Source organism: Myotis brandtii, unplaced genomic scaffold, assembly GCF_000412655.1.
Source record: "Myotis brandtii unplaced genomic scaffold, ASM41265v1 scaffold582, whole genome shotgun sequence".
NCBI classification, from domain to species: Eukaryota; Metazoa; Chordata; class Mammalia; order Chiroptera; family Vespertilionidae; genus Myotis; species Myotis brandtii.
Window position 1 is genome coordinate 170933 of NW_005370187.1, and position 15808 is coordinate 186740.

Genomic DNA, 15808 nt, shown 5'->3' on the forward strand with positions numbered 1-15808 from the left:
TTTTTGACTAATTTTGATACACAATGCAGAATCTGAACTTTGTATGAGTTCTGAACAAATGGGGTATAATATATGACAAATTACAATTCAAGGACAATCTGAACTGTACAAATTGTAAAAACCTTAGAAATTAGGAAGGAGAGCTGTCAGAAGGTTCCACAAAGAACTGGCATCTCGGCTCTCCTTAAAGGATGAGTCTCGTGTGGCTAGGCTTGGGGGAGAATGTAAGACAATCAAGGCAGGTGGAGCTTAAGCAAAGGTGCAGAGAGCCAACTGGACGGAGACAATGGCACATACTGTCCTGTAATGAGGAACAGAGAGGATGGGGGTGAAGAACCATTTTCGGGAGATCTTGAAAGTCAGGATAAGGAGCCTCTAGGCCAGCGGTTCTCAAACTTTGGGTTGCGACCCCTTTGGGATCGAATGACCCTTTCACAGGGGTCGCCTAAGACCATCAGAAACACATATATAATTACATATTGTTTTTGTGATTAATCACTATGCTTTAATTATGTTCAACTTGTAACAATGAAAATACATCCTGCATATCAGATATTTACATTACGATTCATAACAGTAGCGAAATTACAGTTATGAAGTAGCAACGAAAATAATTTTATGGTTGGGGGTCACCACAACATGAGGACTGTATTAAAGGGTCGCGCATTAGGAAGGTTGAGAACCACTGCTCTAGGCACATCCTGGCTCTCAATTTAGACAAAGGGTGAGGAGAAAGGCCAGGGGCTGGGGAGGGCCAGAAACTGCTTACTCGGAAAATTGTTTTATTTATTGCTTGTGTCTGTTGTTTATAGCAAAAAAAAATGCACATCCCCAAGATGCACACCAGACCTACTGAACCAGGACCTCTCCCCCGGGCTCATGTGTTTTTGTTAAGCTCTGAATTACTGAGGAAATGAACACTGAGCCAGGTTGGACAGGCCCTACCTCTTTTTTCAGTGCTTCGGTCTTTGTTCTTTCTTTCTCACACAGTGCATTGAAAACCTTTACTCTTCCCTAAAAATATTTTTTTTCCAAACATTAATGGCTCTCCCCTGCTCTCTCCTTAATTTCTTCTGCTTCTTAATGTATTAGTTCAAACTGGAAATAAGACTTTAATAAGGACTCGATCAATGCCAACAATAGTAGGCGGATTACAACCCAGCTGTCGCATGTCATGCCCCATTAACACAAACAACTGTCAAGTCAGTCTTTTAAAAAAAACTCAGCTTCACATTTGCCTGATCATATTCAGACCCCCCACATAGCTCTTCTAAATGGAAATGCTTGAAAACATACTAATCTTTTACCATTCTCTCTCCTAAAAATAAACTTCCACTCTGCTACAAATGATTAATCATCTTAATACATTGGGGACGGATCACGAGAATTCTTGTGTTTCCTATTCTAAGGTTTGTGGCCAATCACAAGAATTCTTTAAAAGATATTAGCTTGTAAGAACATGTAATAAGTAACTTCAAAATGCAATGGGTATTTAATTTTAAAGCGTGCCTATAACATTTATGTAAAACGTTTTTTGTACTCATTCAATAGAAACTTTTCTGGCCACTGGGTAAAGCTAGCAATAAAACTACTGGTCCACAATGTGTTAATTGACACATTCTTTTCAAATATAATAGCACTTCTGCAATTTAAACTATATTAATTTGATATCTGTTATAATTCATATCTTTATATTGCATGAAAGTAAAAATAGCCTTAAATAATATGGTAAACAGAGAAACAGGAGAATACTATTTTAAGTAACTTTTGACACCATACTATTCATTTACAAATAGGCAACAAATATTATCACTGTTATGAATATTTATCTAGGTGAAGTAGCTGGGCATTGTGGAAAGAGCAAAAGCTTTTGAACCAAGGAGATGTAGGCTCAAATCCCAGCTCTGCTATTTTCTAATTGTGTAACTTTGGGAAAATTACTTACTAGTAATTAACTATTGGAAAATTACTTACTAGTAATTAACTATAGGAAAGGAGTCAGGAGACAGATCTGGATAGGCTACCAAGAAGCTTGTAACTGCATCTGAAATGCTAACTTTTGTTTTTTTAATCTGAGGCAAATACAGTGAAAATAATATTTGGTATAATTTAGATATTGGGTACAATGACAGTGTTTTATTAGTCTTTGTACATTCCTGTTGTTTGTAAAATAGCTAGATAAAAGGATACATTCTCTAGTAGAGTTGGATATAGTAAACTTATTGTCACACTCCATCCACACATCCATTCACCAATTTTTTTTTTAAATCCTCATCCGAGGATATTTTTCCATTGATTTTTAGAGAGAGTGGAAGAGAGAGGGAAAGACAGAGAGAAATATCGATGGGAGAGAAATACATCAATTGGTTGCCTCCTGCACGAGCTCCAACCAGGTCCTAGGCCAGCGAGGAGCCTGCAACCAAGGTACATGCCCTTGACCGGAATTGAACCTGGGACCCTTTAGTCCACAGGACAGTGCTCTATCGACTAAGTCAAACCAGCTAGGGCCATTCACCAAATATTTATTGAGCACTTACATTATGAGAGTAAATGTCCTGTCACAAAAGGAGCTTAACTGATTTTTTTTTTTATGATAAAGTTTCAGTTAAAAACAAGTGGTTTAGAACTGATCATTTCAAAATGTTCTGCTTAGATTAGGGGGCCCTAACATAAAGGCTAGATGAAGTATCCTTTAAATGGCCCTCAATATAAAAAACTCATGGGTTGCCCTGAATGGTTTGGCTCAGTGGATAGAGTGTCGGCCTTCGGACTGAAAGGACCCAGGTTCGATTCTGGTCAAGGGCATGTACCTTGGTTGTGGGCACATCCCCGGTAGGAAGTGTGCAGGAGGCAGCTGATCGATGTTTCTCTCTCATCGATGTTTCTCTCTCATCGATGTTTCTAACTCTCTATTCCTCTCCCTTCCTCTCTGTAAAAACAAAATCAGTAAAATATATTTTTTAAAAAACAAAAAACTCATGGGTTATGTTTTACCAATTAAGGTTTTGTTACCATCCTGAGATAAAACAAAAGGAAATATAGATCCACTCGGATTTGCTACAGGAAAAACATACTCCTGAAGTGACCCTGAAGAAAATGCCTAACTTTTGGAGACCATTCTGACAAGGAGAGTGTCGACCAAAGTCAATGAACTTGGTCTTCCACTCCTCAACCCTTTCATTCCCACCCAGGGTTTCTGACCCACATTCCAGATGTCAGCTGGTGATGAGGCCTGCTCATAAAGCAGACTGCAATTCTACAAAGACCTTTTTTTCTTTTGAGTTGCACAATAAACACATCTTTCTTCTGAAACTCTGTTTCTGAAATTTCAACATCATTCCTGAAGTTCCAGCATCTTTTAAATGCTATCATATTACTATCATTCCATTTTCTCCCCTAAAACTCAGATACCCATTCTCTGCGCAGCCTTTTCTTGAAATAACTGTCTGGACGCCCAGAGAGCTAACAGCAGAGCTGTTCCATCAGGTCGATAAACAACCCCATCTCAGGCAGCATCATCGTGTGGATGAAGGAGAGGGGTTCAGACAATATCCCTGCTGCCCTCCCCCACCAGAGATACACACCCACGCCACCCCCTGATCGTGGAATAACAAGGTGCTGTCGTCATCACCACAGTAGAGCACTGTGAACTCTATAAAACAGAAACAAAACAAATAACAAAATCCCTGACTTCCAAAAATACATGGCGCAGCCAGAAGCAGTGCTGTCAGACAGTGAAATGCGCTCCAAGCAGAAAGGACAGCTGAGCTGCACCGATGCTGGCAGCTCCCAAGGGCTCCTAGGCTCCAAACTCGACCCTCCATCAGCGTGGCTCCATCTATAGCAACAGGACTTGATGTTGTCTGTTCACAGTAGGTTCAACCCAGCAAGAGCTTCTAATACTCAAGGGGGAACCTATCAATTGACGGCCTCACCTGTTTTTCTAGATTTCCAACCAACCTTTCTCCATACTTTTCTAGGAAAGAAGGCGATTTCAGAGGCACGATTAGGACGTTTTCCAGGCGGATGAGTTAAGAGTTCACAGTGTATCATGAACAACCATAGTTGCAACAAAGAGGCTTTGACCAGGAGTAGAGGCTAGTTAGGGGGAGACACTGCCAACTTGAACTTGTCAACACTAGTGCTCCAGCCATGACAACAACCCTCCTGTTTCTGAATTCACTATGCTGTCTGCTGCCCAGGACTTGTCCTGGGATCAGTGTTCGCCTGGAAAGCCATTCCTCTTCCCCGCCCACTAGGCTCTGACTGTCACCAGCTCGCCCTGGAGGAGTTGACTGATAGCACCTACTGAAGGAAGCCTATCTGACCCTAAAGCCAGGGGAGGGCCCCTCTCGAGTGCTTCCTACTCTTGTCCTTGGGATTATCTGTTTGACTGTCTTGCCAATTCAATTGAGAGTCCCTTAAGAGCAGAAGGATTGCCTTAATTTTCCTCCAAAAATGAAAACCCCTTTCCTAGCTTTTGGCCTTTGTTGCTGGTGGTTTAATGATTATACAAGAACTACATGTGCCTGCTTCAGTTGTTCCCCTTCTTAGTGGATGGCATCACCTAGTTGAGTTGCCCAAGCAAGAAAGCTTGATATCATTCATTCATCCAAAAAACAGCAAAGAAAGAAAAGAGGCATGCCTGCTATAACTAGGCACTACGCTATTTAGTAGTGAATGAGATGAATCCAGTCTCTGCTATCATGGAGCTCAGATCCTAACAGAGAAGAGAGACTCTGAATACATATATCATGTTATTAAAGGAAAAGTACAAGGTGCTCTGGAAGTTTACAACAAGTGACACCCTACCCTGCGATGGGAATGGAGAGATGAATTGGTGGGAGGTCATATTTAGGCTTCTTCTCCATCACAGGTCGTACATCCAATCAATTGCTTAGTCTTGTCACTTCTGCTTCTGACATCTCTCTTTCCCCTGTCCATTTCTCTCACCCTATCGGTCACCACTACCAACCTTTGTCTGGACTACTCCACAGCCTCCTAACTGCCTCTCTGCCTTAGACTGACTCCTCCAATCCACAGTCCATACAGAAGCCAAAGGGATGTTCCAAAAGGGAAAATCTGATCCCTGTTTAGAAGCTTTTGATGGTTCCCCAAGGAATTCCGATAAAAATGAAAACCCTTTACATAACTTGCAAGGCCCTGTATAGTACTGGTCTCTGTCTCTGTCTCTGTCTCTCTCTCCTCTCTCTTACCCCTCCCTCTCTCTCTAAAATCAATAAAAAAATATCCTCACGTGAGGATTAAAACACAGTGTGGCTAAGAGTTCAGGCTCTGGCCCTTGCTGGTTTGGCTCAGTGGATAAAGCATTTGATTGCAGATTGGAAGGTCCCGGGTTCGATTCCAGTCAAGGTCACGTGTTCAGGTTGCGGGCTCAATTTCCAGTGGGGCGTGCAGGAGGCAGCTGATCAGTGATACTCTCTCATCATTGATGTTTCTATCTCTCTCTCCCTCTCCCTTCTTCTCTGAAATCAATAAAAATATATATATTTTTAAAAAGAGTTCAGGCTCTTACATAAGTACACTTCTGCTCAAATCCCAGCTCAGCCCTTTCTAACAATCACTATCTTTTTCTGGTTTCAGTGTCCCTCTCTGCACAGATCAAGATAATGGTTGTGCCAACCTCGGTTTACTGTTATAAGAACTGAACAAGATAATGCAAGTCAAGTGCATTCATAGAGCCCTGGGCACTGTAAGCACTCAATAGATGTTAACTGGCATCATCACTTTCGTTGCTATTTTTAAAAATTATTTTTGGAATGGAAATTATTACTGGAATGAAAATTCCTCAAGGTCCATAGGAAGAAGACAGAGCTCTCTTCATTGAGTGAAGAAGAGACATTTACACATGTTTATATTAATACAAATTTTAGAATGTTTTTCTAATATTTGGGTTTTAAAGACATACATTTCCTTAGCAAATGTTCTAACCTTGTGATATCTCTTCCCCTGTTGCCTTAGCTGTTATTTAAATTAAATCTTGGATGACTTAAATTTCATGTACCCCAATCAGACTGTACACTCTTTGAGAATGGTAACTTGTATGAATCTCTGTATCCTCTACATCACTCAGAATCAGCCCTTTTATTAATAGTTCTTTAAAAAAAAAAGATTGTGTTGATACATATCTGGCCATGTTGCTTAGGAATGAAATTGTTTCTGAAGTTCTGTGGAATGACTGTGGAATCCTCCTGAAAAGTCATGTTTAGAAAAAAGAAAATTCTGTCCTTATGATTGCTGAAAGTTTAGGATTGCCCCCTTCCCTTCTCATCTAATAACTTAAAAAATTTTTTATGTATTGATTGATTTTAGAGAGGGAGAGGAAGAGAGAGAGAAACATCGATTTTGTTGTTCCACTTCCCTGTGCACTCAATGGTTAATGCTTGTATGTTTGATACCTGACCAGGAATCAAACCCGCAACCTTGGCATATGGGGACAACACTCCCACCAACTAAGCTACCCGGCTAGGGTCCTCTAATAACTTTCTGAATGCCCCAAACACCAGCAAAAAAGAAGTCAGTACGCTTGGAGAACTGTGGTTTGGGAGGCATAACTGCCGGGTTGTTTGTTTTTAGTGAACATGCTCTTCACTGGTAGCATTCACTTCCCAAGGCTGTAATTAGAGAGAAACTCCCAAGAAGCACTGAAGCTGCTGGACCTAAAGCCAGCGGAGAGCTGATCCCGATTCACCTAACCCAGAACAGGAGACCCAGACTGTGAGAATTCGGATCTCCAGAAAGACAGAAAAGTCCCTTCTAGGACTTGTCCTCCCACCCCCACCAACCACCACCACCACACACATTCACACACACAGATTTCAAGATTCAAGAGGAAAATTTTTCCAGGATGGGTGGAGCCTCACCCAGCTGACTCACTGTGGCTGGATTCAAACTATCAGACAACCAGGGAAACCTGGCATCACACTATAATTAGGCAAACACTGCAGCTGGGTTTGCTGGTATTTTCATGTTCAAGACAACATTATTAAAAACTAGAGGCCCAATGCACAAAATTTCTTGCAAGACTAGGCCTTCCTTCCCCCGGCTGCACCCGGGACCCGGGCTTCCCTCGCAGCCCCTGCTTCGTCCGGAAAGTCATCCGGAAGGACGTCTGGTCTAATTAGCATATTATGCTTTTATTATTATAGATGTGTAAACAGGAGAAAGCAGTGGAGGTCTCCTTTAGACCTTATGGCCACAGGCCCCCACATCTCCATAGCTTTTCTATAGCATCTGCCATTCGATTCTACACATAAAACCACACTAGGCACATTTTGCCAATCTAACTCTTTCTCTGAATGGTCCACTCATTTCCCTAGAAACCTTGGAAATTACTGGAGTAATCATGGTTCTGTCACTTTAAACCAGTATAGGTTTAGGTAAGTTATTTGAGTCTTGGTCACTTCATCGGTCTAACAGATGTAATAATATCTATTTCAAAATTAGAAAAAATGAACTAAAAAATAGTTGAAATAAAATATATTAAGTATTGCCCTGGCCAGGTGGCTCAGTTGATTGGAGTATCTTCCCTACACCAAAAGGTTGTGGGTTTGATTCCCAGTCAGGGCACATACCTAGGTTTCTGGTTCAATCCCTCATCTGTGCAAGTACTGGGGGTGGGGGTGGGGGGACAACTGATTGATGTTCCTCTCATATAGATGTTTCTCTCCTCTCCTCCCCTCTCCTTCCCTCCCTTCACCTCTTCTCTCTCTCCCCACTCTCATTAAGTGAGATAATACTGCACATACTTAAAACAGTACCTGACACATAGAAAGTGATCAAGATGTGATAGCTAGTACTGTCTACCTGCTGCTCTATTCTCCTCATCCCAGACATGCTGGGGAAAGCATGAAAGGAGTTTTTCTCAACACCATTTACATGTAAGAATCTTTCTGACCCAATAACCTGTCTGGATTTATAATCACGGTACATAAACTCCATAACCCTGAAAAAGTCAGTTTCTTAGTCCCAGCAATGACATTTCTGACAAAAAAGTGTCATAGCCCTTGTTACTTATGTATTACTTGACACACAGGGTAGAGAGATTTAAAATATCTCCTATTGGCCTTTTCTGTGTCCTGGCTCGGTTTCTGTCCCTGATCCCCAGCATTGAGAACAAGGACTAATCAGTGATCTTAGACCTGGATGTTAAGAGAAAAGGACTTAGACGGAGAGAGATTTTAAATATCTATTGGCCTTTTCTGTGTCCTGCCTCGGTTTCTGTCCATGGTCCCCAGCATTGAGAACAAGGACTGATCAGGGATCTTAGACCTGGATGTTAAGAGAAAAGGACTTAGACCTCCATACCTGAACGTCAGGTGACTTCTGTTTGTCACCCAACTCGGCCCTTTATCTCCCCTCCCCCCACAGCATCCGGCCATTCATTCTGTCAGTGTAGGTGACACCCCCCGACTTCCAGGTTCCAAATGGCCTCTCAACCAAAAGGAACCTGCAGGCAGACTGGCTTTCCAAGAGCCCCGCCCCCAGCTCTGAGGAGCCCTGTCACTCTGCTCACCCCTGGGTGCTTACGCAGAATCCAAAGGTGAACAAAGAGGGAGGGGCTGGGTGTTACCAGCCCGACTCCCACCATCAGCACCACATCGGTTCAGAGGTTTAGTCTTCAAAAGCCACTTAATATTCCTGCAAACTCTCTGTGTCTTAAAAAACACACACCCAGTATCCATGACAACACTGGGTGAAAACAAAGCCAAAGCAAGAACAAGCTGTTTAATTCTCAAGCCCACGGGACGTGGCACATCTTCTCTGTCCACAGGAAATCTGGTAGGATGCACAGTAGGTCCTAATGAAACATTTCTATTTAAAAACTGAGAGAAGGCGGGGCAAACCCATGTCAACACGGCTTTATTAGCCCTGTTTTGAAAATGGAATTTTATTATTTTATGTCAAAAGCTATCAATTGAAGAATAGAAGAAACCCACGGGTCGGAGTACATCTACACAGTACTGGTGTGTGGCCTGATACCTGGGTAACCCCCAGGGGGCACCAAAGAACTATTTCTATTTTTAGCACACAAGGGTGTAAGAAATCCTGGGTGCTCTTTCCAGGCCATATAAATGCCAGTAGATGAGTCTTACTGTGCAGGCCATATAAATGCCAGAAGATGGGTTCTACTGTACAGCCTTCCTGGGGTCAATCCAGGACACAGGGAGCTGGGGTCCTGAATTACATTATCCATAATCTGGCCTGGCCAAATCTAAGGGTAAACATATCAAGGTGCTGAGCACGTCAAGAGTTGAAGCAGGAGTTTTGAGCCACAATGACAGATTCTTGTTGAGCAGCAAATGGTTGTGGCTGAGCCGCCTCACACCACAGACAGTATCCAGATGTGTAGAGTTGTGTCCAAGCCAGCTACAGAGAGGATAATGCCAGCCATGTGGACTGGATTCCCTGGGCTCAGGTGCCATTTAAACCTCCTGAATTGATCTGAGAAGTAAACCAGGGATAAAAATGGCGAGGCAGCAGAATCGTGGCCTCAGGCCACTCACTGCCCACAAACCACAGCGCTCAGGCACACAGCTAATAGTGCAGATGCTTATTGGGGCACATGCTCGTACAAGAGGCGCCATTATGGTAAGAACGCCCACACCAGAGCAAGCCATGGATCATAGTTTTATAAGACATCACTACCTATGGGACTCCTCCTAGTTGGGATAGTAACTACCCACCCATGTGACTTACCTTCTCAAAGTCTCGGAGAGCCTGGGTCTGCACCTGAGGGGCTTTTTCAAAGGCTCTCAGGTAATGTGTCTGCCCAAAGGGGACCTTCTCACCACTTCTCCAGGTCTGTGACTGCACTGGAGGGCCACGATCTTTAGTGTCACTGAGAAAAGCTGCCAGTGAAACAGAACAACAGATGATGTCACATAACGGTGGCACTGTGATCCTTGTAGATTAACATACGCAACTACAAATGCTAGTTTTAAGTGACTCTGAAGTCCCTAACATGTTCCAATTATAAACTTTTCCCCACATTGTGCATATGAACTATCTGTGCTCTGAGGCTGGTATGAAAAAGGCAGATCACTTAGCAAAGTGAAATCCTCAAATGATTAAGTTTTTGTGAAAACCTGAAAAGAGAGAGCTATCTTCACACTGGTTTTGTAATTTAGGTAGCTCTCTGGCTAATGTTAGGGCAGTAATGATGAGAAAGTATTACGAATACATTAATAACTATATTTACTGGGTGCTTATTCCTTCACGGGCTCTGTTCTAAGAGCTCTTCCCACTTAACCTCACTTGTGAGCTTGACACTGTTATTATACTCATTTTAATGGTATATTACAGTGAAGATTTCTGGCAGACTCTATTTTAATCAATTTACAAGTGACTCTAACCTTGCAATTACAGCATCATTAAAAGTCTAAAGAGTTCACATACAGATTCACTGCATGTGCTGGCCAGGTGAGGAGTTACATGCCACAGTAGCATGTTTGAAAATTCACAAAAAGTCTGAGGACACTGTCATGGTGAATTTAAAGGTCTGTGATTCAAGGGATTTATGACCAGCAGGAAACCAAGAATTTAACAAGACAAGGCCCATAGCTTCCTTACCTGCTGCATGAGTTGTTCTGGGTACCATCTCCCCATCATCCTCTGCAAAATAATCTCTGTAAAGAGAAACAAATAATTCATGAGATAACCTCTCACCGGGTCCCCAATCCCTGGGGCGACAAGACACCTACCTATGTTCTGTTTTCATTTATTTCTCCACAAGTATTCACTAAACTCCTACTATGCTTCAGGGACAGTGGTAAGTGCTGGAATTACAAAGACAAACCCCACCAGTAGGGTTTCTATCCTCAATCAGTAGTACACCTAGAGATGGCCATAGACTAAACAATTCCACAAGCATTGAATTACCAAGTGGCAAATGCTATGAAGGAAAATGCAGAGTAAGTTAACTAGTAGAGAGACTGAAAGAAACTCAGAATAGGGGACATTAAAACTGAGATAAAGAGAACGTCAACCATGCCCTAGCCCTTTTGGCTCAGTGGATAGAGCATCGGCCTGCGGCCCAAAGGGTCCCGAATTCGATTCTGGTCAAGGGCACATACCTCAGTTGCAGGCTCCTCCCCAGCCTGGGCCCTGGTCAGGGTGTGTGCAGGAGGCAACCAATCGTTGTGTTTCTCTCACATGGATATTTCTCTCTGTCTTTCCCTCTCTCTTCCACTCTCTCTAAAAATCAACAGAAAAGTATCGTCAGTCCCCGCTCTGTCTCTTGCTTCAACAGTGTTTGGACGGAACAGACCCAGGGACGCCCCTTCTTCCAGCCTCCGACCCCTCTCCTGTGTCTTATCCAGTCACCACCTTCAGACCCACCTCGGGGACCAGCCGCACACTGGTTTTTTTTCTACCTTAACTCCTTATTGCTGAACAGCCATGAGCTCCCAAATTCGTCAGAATTATTCCACCGAGGTGGAGGCTGCGGTCAACCACCTGGCCAACCTGCATCTGTGGGCCTCCCACGCCTACCGCTCTCTGGGTTTCTATTTTTACTGAGACAATGTGGCTCTCGAGGGTGGGGGGCGACTTCTAAAAAGAAGCCCGAGGGTGCTGAGCATCTCTTAAAGTTGCAAAACAAGCGTGGTGGCCACATTCTCTTCCAGGACATGCTGAAGCCTTCCCAAGATGAGTGGGCAAAACTCAAGAAGCCATGGAAGCCACCCTGGCCTTAGAGAGGAACCGGAACCAGGCCCTTTTGGAGCGGCGTGCCCTTGGTTCTACCCGTGCTGACCCTCAACTCTGCGACTTCCTGGAGAACCACTTCCGGGGTGAGGAGGTGAAACTCATCAAGAAGATGGGCGACATCTGCCTCACCTCCGCAGGCCGCTGGCCCCCAGGCTGGGCTGGGCGAATATCTCTTCGAAAGACTCACCCACAAGCACGACTTGTGAGAGGCCCCTCTACATCCCCTGGTGTCTGGCTTTTACCTGAGCCTCTTCCTGAAACTACTAACCATTCTTTTAACCACCCTGAAGCCCTCTCCATGCATTGGACCAAATGAAACAATAAAGCTTTTTGCAGCAAAATAAAAAGGAAAGAAAAGAAAAATATTCTTGAGTGAGAATTAAAGAAAAGAGAGAGAATGTCAACCAGATGAAAAATGGGAACAGAAGAGTATTCCAACATGAGGGAACAGCAAAGAACCTGAGTCGGAAAGGAACAGAGAAAATCTGATTGGGACCAGACTTCGTCTGGCCTTGTGGGATAGGGTAAGGATATTGAGTTTTATATGAAGGGCAATGGAAACCGCTGAAGGATTTTAAATCAGGAATGAATGGTAAATGACCAGGTTTAGATTTTAGACAGATCATTCTGACTGCTGAGTGATACTGCGTGGAGGGAACAAGGGTAGACAGGGAAAGCAAGGAGTTGTGATGGTTTTAACCAAAGAAAAAGACCTGGAGAAGGAGAAAAGCAAAAAATTCAAGATATGTTTAGGAAGTAGAATTGGCATAGAAATCAAAGTCTATTAATGGAAATGCTAAAAACACCAATATTCAGTAGCAAGAGGTGTATCTATCCAGCACAACAAAGACCACCATCCCTAGCACAGAAGGGGGGAAAACCTCAAAATTATTAACAAATACTTGTCAAGCACTTACTATGTTTTTAGGCACTGTTTTAGGCACAAATGTACAGTGAACAAAACAGACGAAAACGTCTGCGCTTGCCCGGCGGTGTGGCTCAGATGGTTGAGCATCATCCCATGCACCAAGAGGTCATTGGCTCGATCCCGGTCAGGGCACATGCCCAGGTCTCGGACTTGATGCCCAGTAGGGGGCATGCCAAAGGCAGTGGATGGATGTTTCTCTCATTGATGTTTCTCTCTCCCTCTCCCTCTCTCTAAAATCAATAACAACATATTTTAAAAAACTAAAAAAAAAAAAATAGCTGCACTCATGGAGCTTAGAGAAAAGGGGAAACAAAAGGAAAATGTATAGTTAGAAACTGGGGACAAGTACTTTTAAAAATTAAAGTGGAGATGAGGATAGGGAGTGCTGGAAGCAATGGGGTATGCGTATAATTAGAAACTGGGGACAAGTACTTTTAAAAATTAGAGATGAGGATAGGGAGTGCTGGAAGCAATGGGGTATGTGTGACGATTCTCACTAGGCGAGGTTTCTCTGAAAAGCACTACGGGTAGCCTTGGGGTATTGGGGGAAGAATTTTCTAAGCAGAGAAAATCAAAAGCAACGGCTCTTAGAAGGGAGCATGCCAGAGTGGTTTTAGAACAGCAAGGAGGCCAGTGTGGCTGGGCAGAGTGAGCACGTGGTGAGTAGCAGGAGGGGAGGTCAGGGGAGTAATGGGAAGGCTGGATGGGAACGGACTATCTAAAGCCTTTTGGGACACTGAAAGGCATTTAGCCACTGGAGTCTTGTGCGTCTAAAAGAGAGATGAACTGAGTGATGAATGTTTTAAAAGGGCTGGCTGCTGTTTTGACACCAGACTGGCTGGGTGGGGAAGGCAGAAACAGAGAGAGCATTGCAATAATCCTACAATGAGATGCTTTCAACATTTAGCTTATTCCTTAAACCTTGGATACTCCCAGTTGGTTGCTGGAAAAATAATTCTGTAGGCAGAGATTTAGAGGGCTTCTTTTTTTAAAAAGCCATTCACAGGGAGGCATTTGTTCCGAAATTGTTGATGTTCTTTTTTCACTGTCTCAGGTCTGGATCTTGGCACGAATCTTCACTTTGTTAATTTCCAGATGGACATGAAAGTACCAGAAAGGACACATTCGTCTACACACACCACCTGCCAACTCTTGATTATGCAAAAGCAGATCACCAGTTGGTGGTTCCTTCCAGGCCCCCTGCCTCTTTCCTTTTCCACTTCTCATTAAAAACTTTCCTTGTGAGTGAACAATGAAAGAGATAAATGTACTACTTGGATAATGACACTATCAGCCAGAATCATATCTTGAAAAATCTGTAGAGACTAAAACTTATACTTGGCTGCTTCTATTCACGAGTTAGATGAATTCCTTTATGCTCAGCCCATAGACCTAGGTAGCCACCGGGAACAGGGTCATTCCTCAGGCCAAATTCAGCCCATCCAACATGTTCTATTTGGTCAACACAAAGTTGACCCATTTCTAACTTCTCTTGGAAAATGAATGGGTCTAGCAATACTTGGCCTGCCTTCCCACACGCGGATAACCTGCCACCTTTAAACAGAACAGGTGTATTCTCCAGTTTGCCACAGTCCCTCTCAGTCCCAACTCATGAGCTCTCTGTGATACCTGCCAGACTCCATACAGGTCTTGGAGGCTATTTTCCTGATATTGATAAAGCACAGACAGATTTTATTTCTGCTTTAAGACACAGTCTCGAGTAACCTATTGGCTTTAGCACAAGTTTCATTAATCTGTGATTATAAGCTACTAACTGTCTTATGATGTCACTTTTACTTCTGCTGGCCTTCAATTTCCTCAAATATTTGTAAAAGAAGTCCATGAATTTCTACGGTTCCTTACAATAATTATGCAATTCTATTCTAGTAGATGCTTAAGCATAAAACCCATTTTAATACTTTCCAAATATCCGGGGAACTGTCCAGACATGATCTCATTCAATCCTCCTTGCTCTGAAGATTCCACATTCTAGATCCATCAGGAGCAGGTTACAGCAAGGCCATGCATATGGGCCCCCTGAGATACCTCACCTTCTCTACCCCGCCCACACCCACTCGGAGCTAGCTGTCTGCCCAGGATGAATCAATAACTGAAAGGGTAGAGAGGTCACTTTGGATGGATACCGAGTTAATGGGATTATTGTAGTCTCTGGAGGTTTTTTAAAAATCACTTTAACTCTATTAACAGCTCAAGTTCCCTCTTATTGCCAGAGAGTGGGACTCACTCAGCTGCTCCAAAAGGTTGGTAAGGAATCTGATGCTCCCCCAGGGGAGGGGGGCTCATGGTGAAGAAACAGAGGGTATATGTCAGGGGATTGCAATCCATGACATCTGATAAACCAAAGTGCAAAGAGAATTGGAGTATGTTACAGACCGACTCCAAGCTTGCCCCCCGCCACCCTACACACATCACACACACACACACACAAAGCAGTAATATACGTTGCTAAATTCTTCCGTATTACCCAAGTCTGGAAAAAAACTTGTTTATCTTTTGTCCCAGTTTCTAAAATTCAAGTGTTTCTAGATTTCTTTTTTTAACATGAGTCCATGATTGACTCATGCTCAGCGAGTGTGTGGTTCGCCAGGGCATTTGTAGCTCTCCTGCATACATGGACATATATGATCTTTCCCCCAAGATGCTTTTCCCTTAAATGTAGCTTTTCCAGTATAAATGAACTACACTTTCCCTCAATGAGCCTCATCCTTTTCTCCCTACCTCATTCATCTGTTGATACTGACACCAATTACACTAAAATTACACTCATTAATTTTTATCAGGACACTCTTCTGCTTAATTTGAAGAACCAAGCATTTTCCAAGTACATTCCACCCAACGGCTGTTCACTTACTTAATTTCTGATGGTATATTACCCACATTTTCATGATTTGCTCATAAGCAGCTATGAAGACACTGGACTCAAACTATGACATTCAATATCTCCTATTACTAGCTTTTCCTATAGTTTTCCAGGGTGTTTAGGTTGAGAATGATCAGAAAAGAACTACTCCTCCCAAAGCCATATGCTACACTCTGACACTCTAATGCTGTCGAATTGTGCTCTGAGCATTTCTTCCAGCAACTTTCTAAGTACATATGGTAGTTTCACTTATGTCAGGAATCTCCAAG

The 15808-nt window shown here is 43.0% G+C and overlaps 1 protein-coding gene across 1 annotated transcript in view; it reads right to left on the reverse strand.

Moving 5' to 3' along the window:
* LOC102253434 (myomegalin) overlaps positions 1–15808 on the reverse strand; it is a 164954-nt gene that overhangs the window by 137224 nt on the left and 11922 nt on the right. Inside the window, exons 2-3 of the mRNA XM_014550095.1 lie at positions 10594–10649; positions 9721–9872 (exon numbers count right to left, since the gene is read on the reverse strand). Of these exons, the coding sequence (XP_014405581.1) occupies positions 9721–9872; positions 10594–10649 (208 nt within the window). The remainder of the gene's footprint in view (positions 1–9720; positions 9873–10593; positions 10650–15808) is intronic.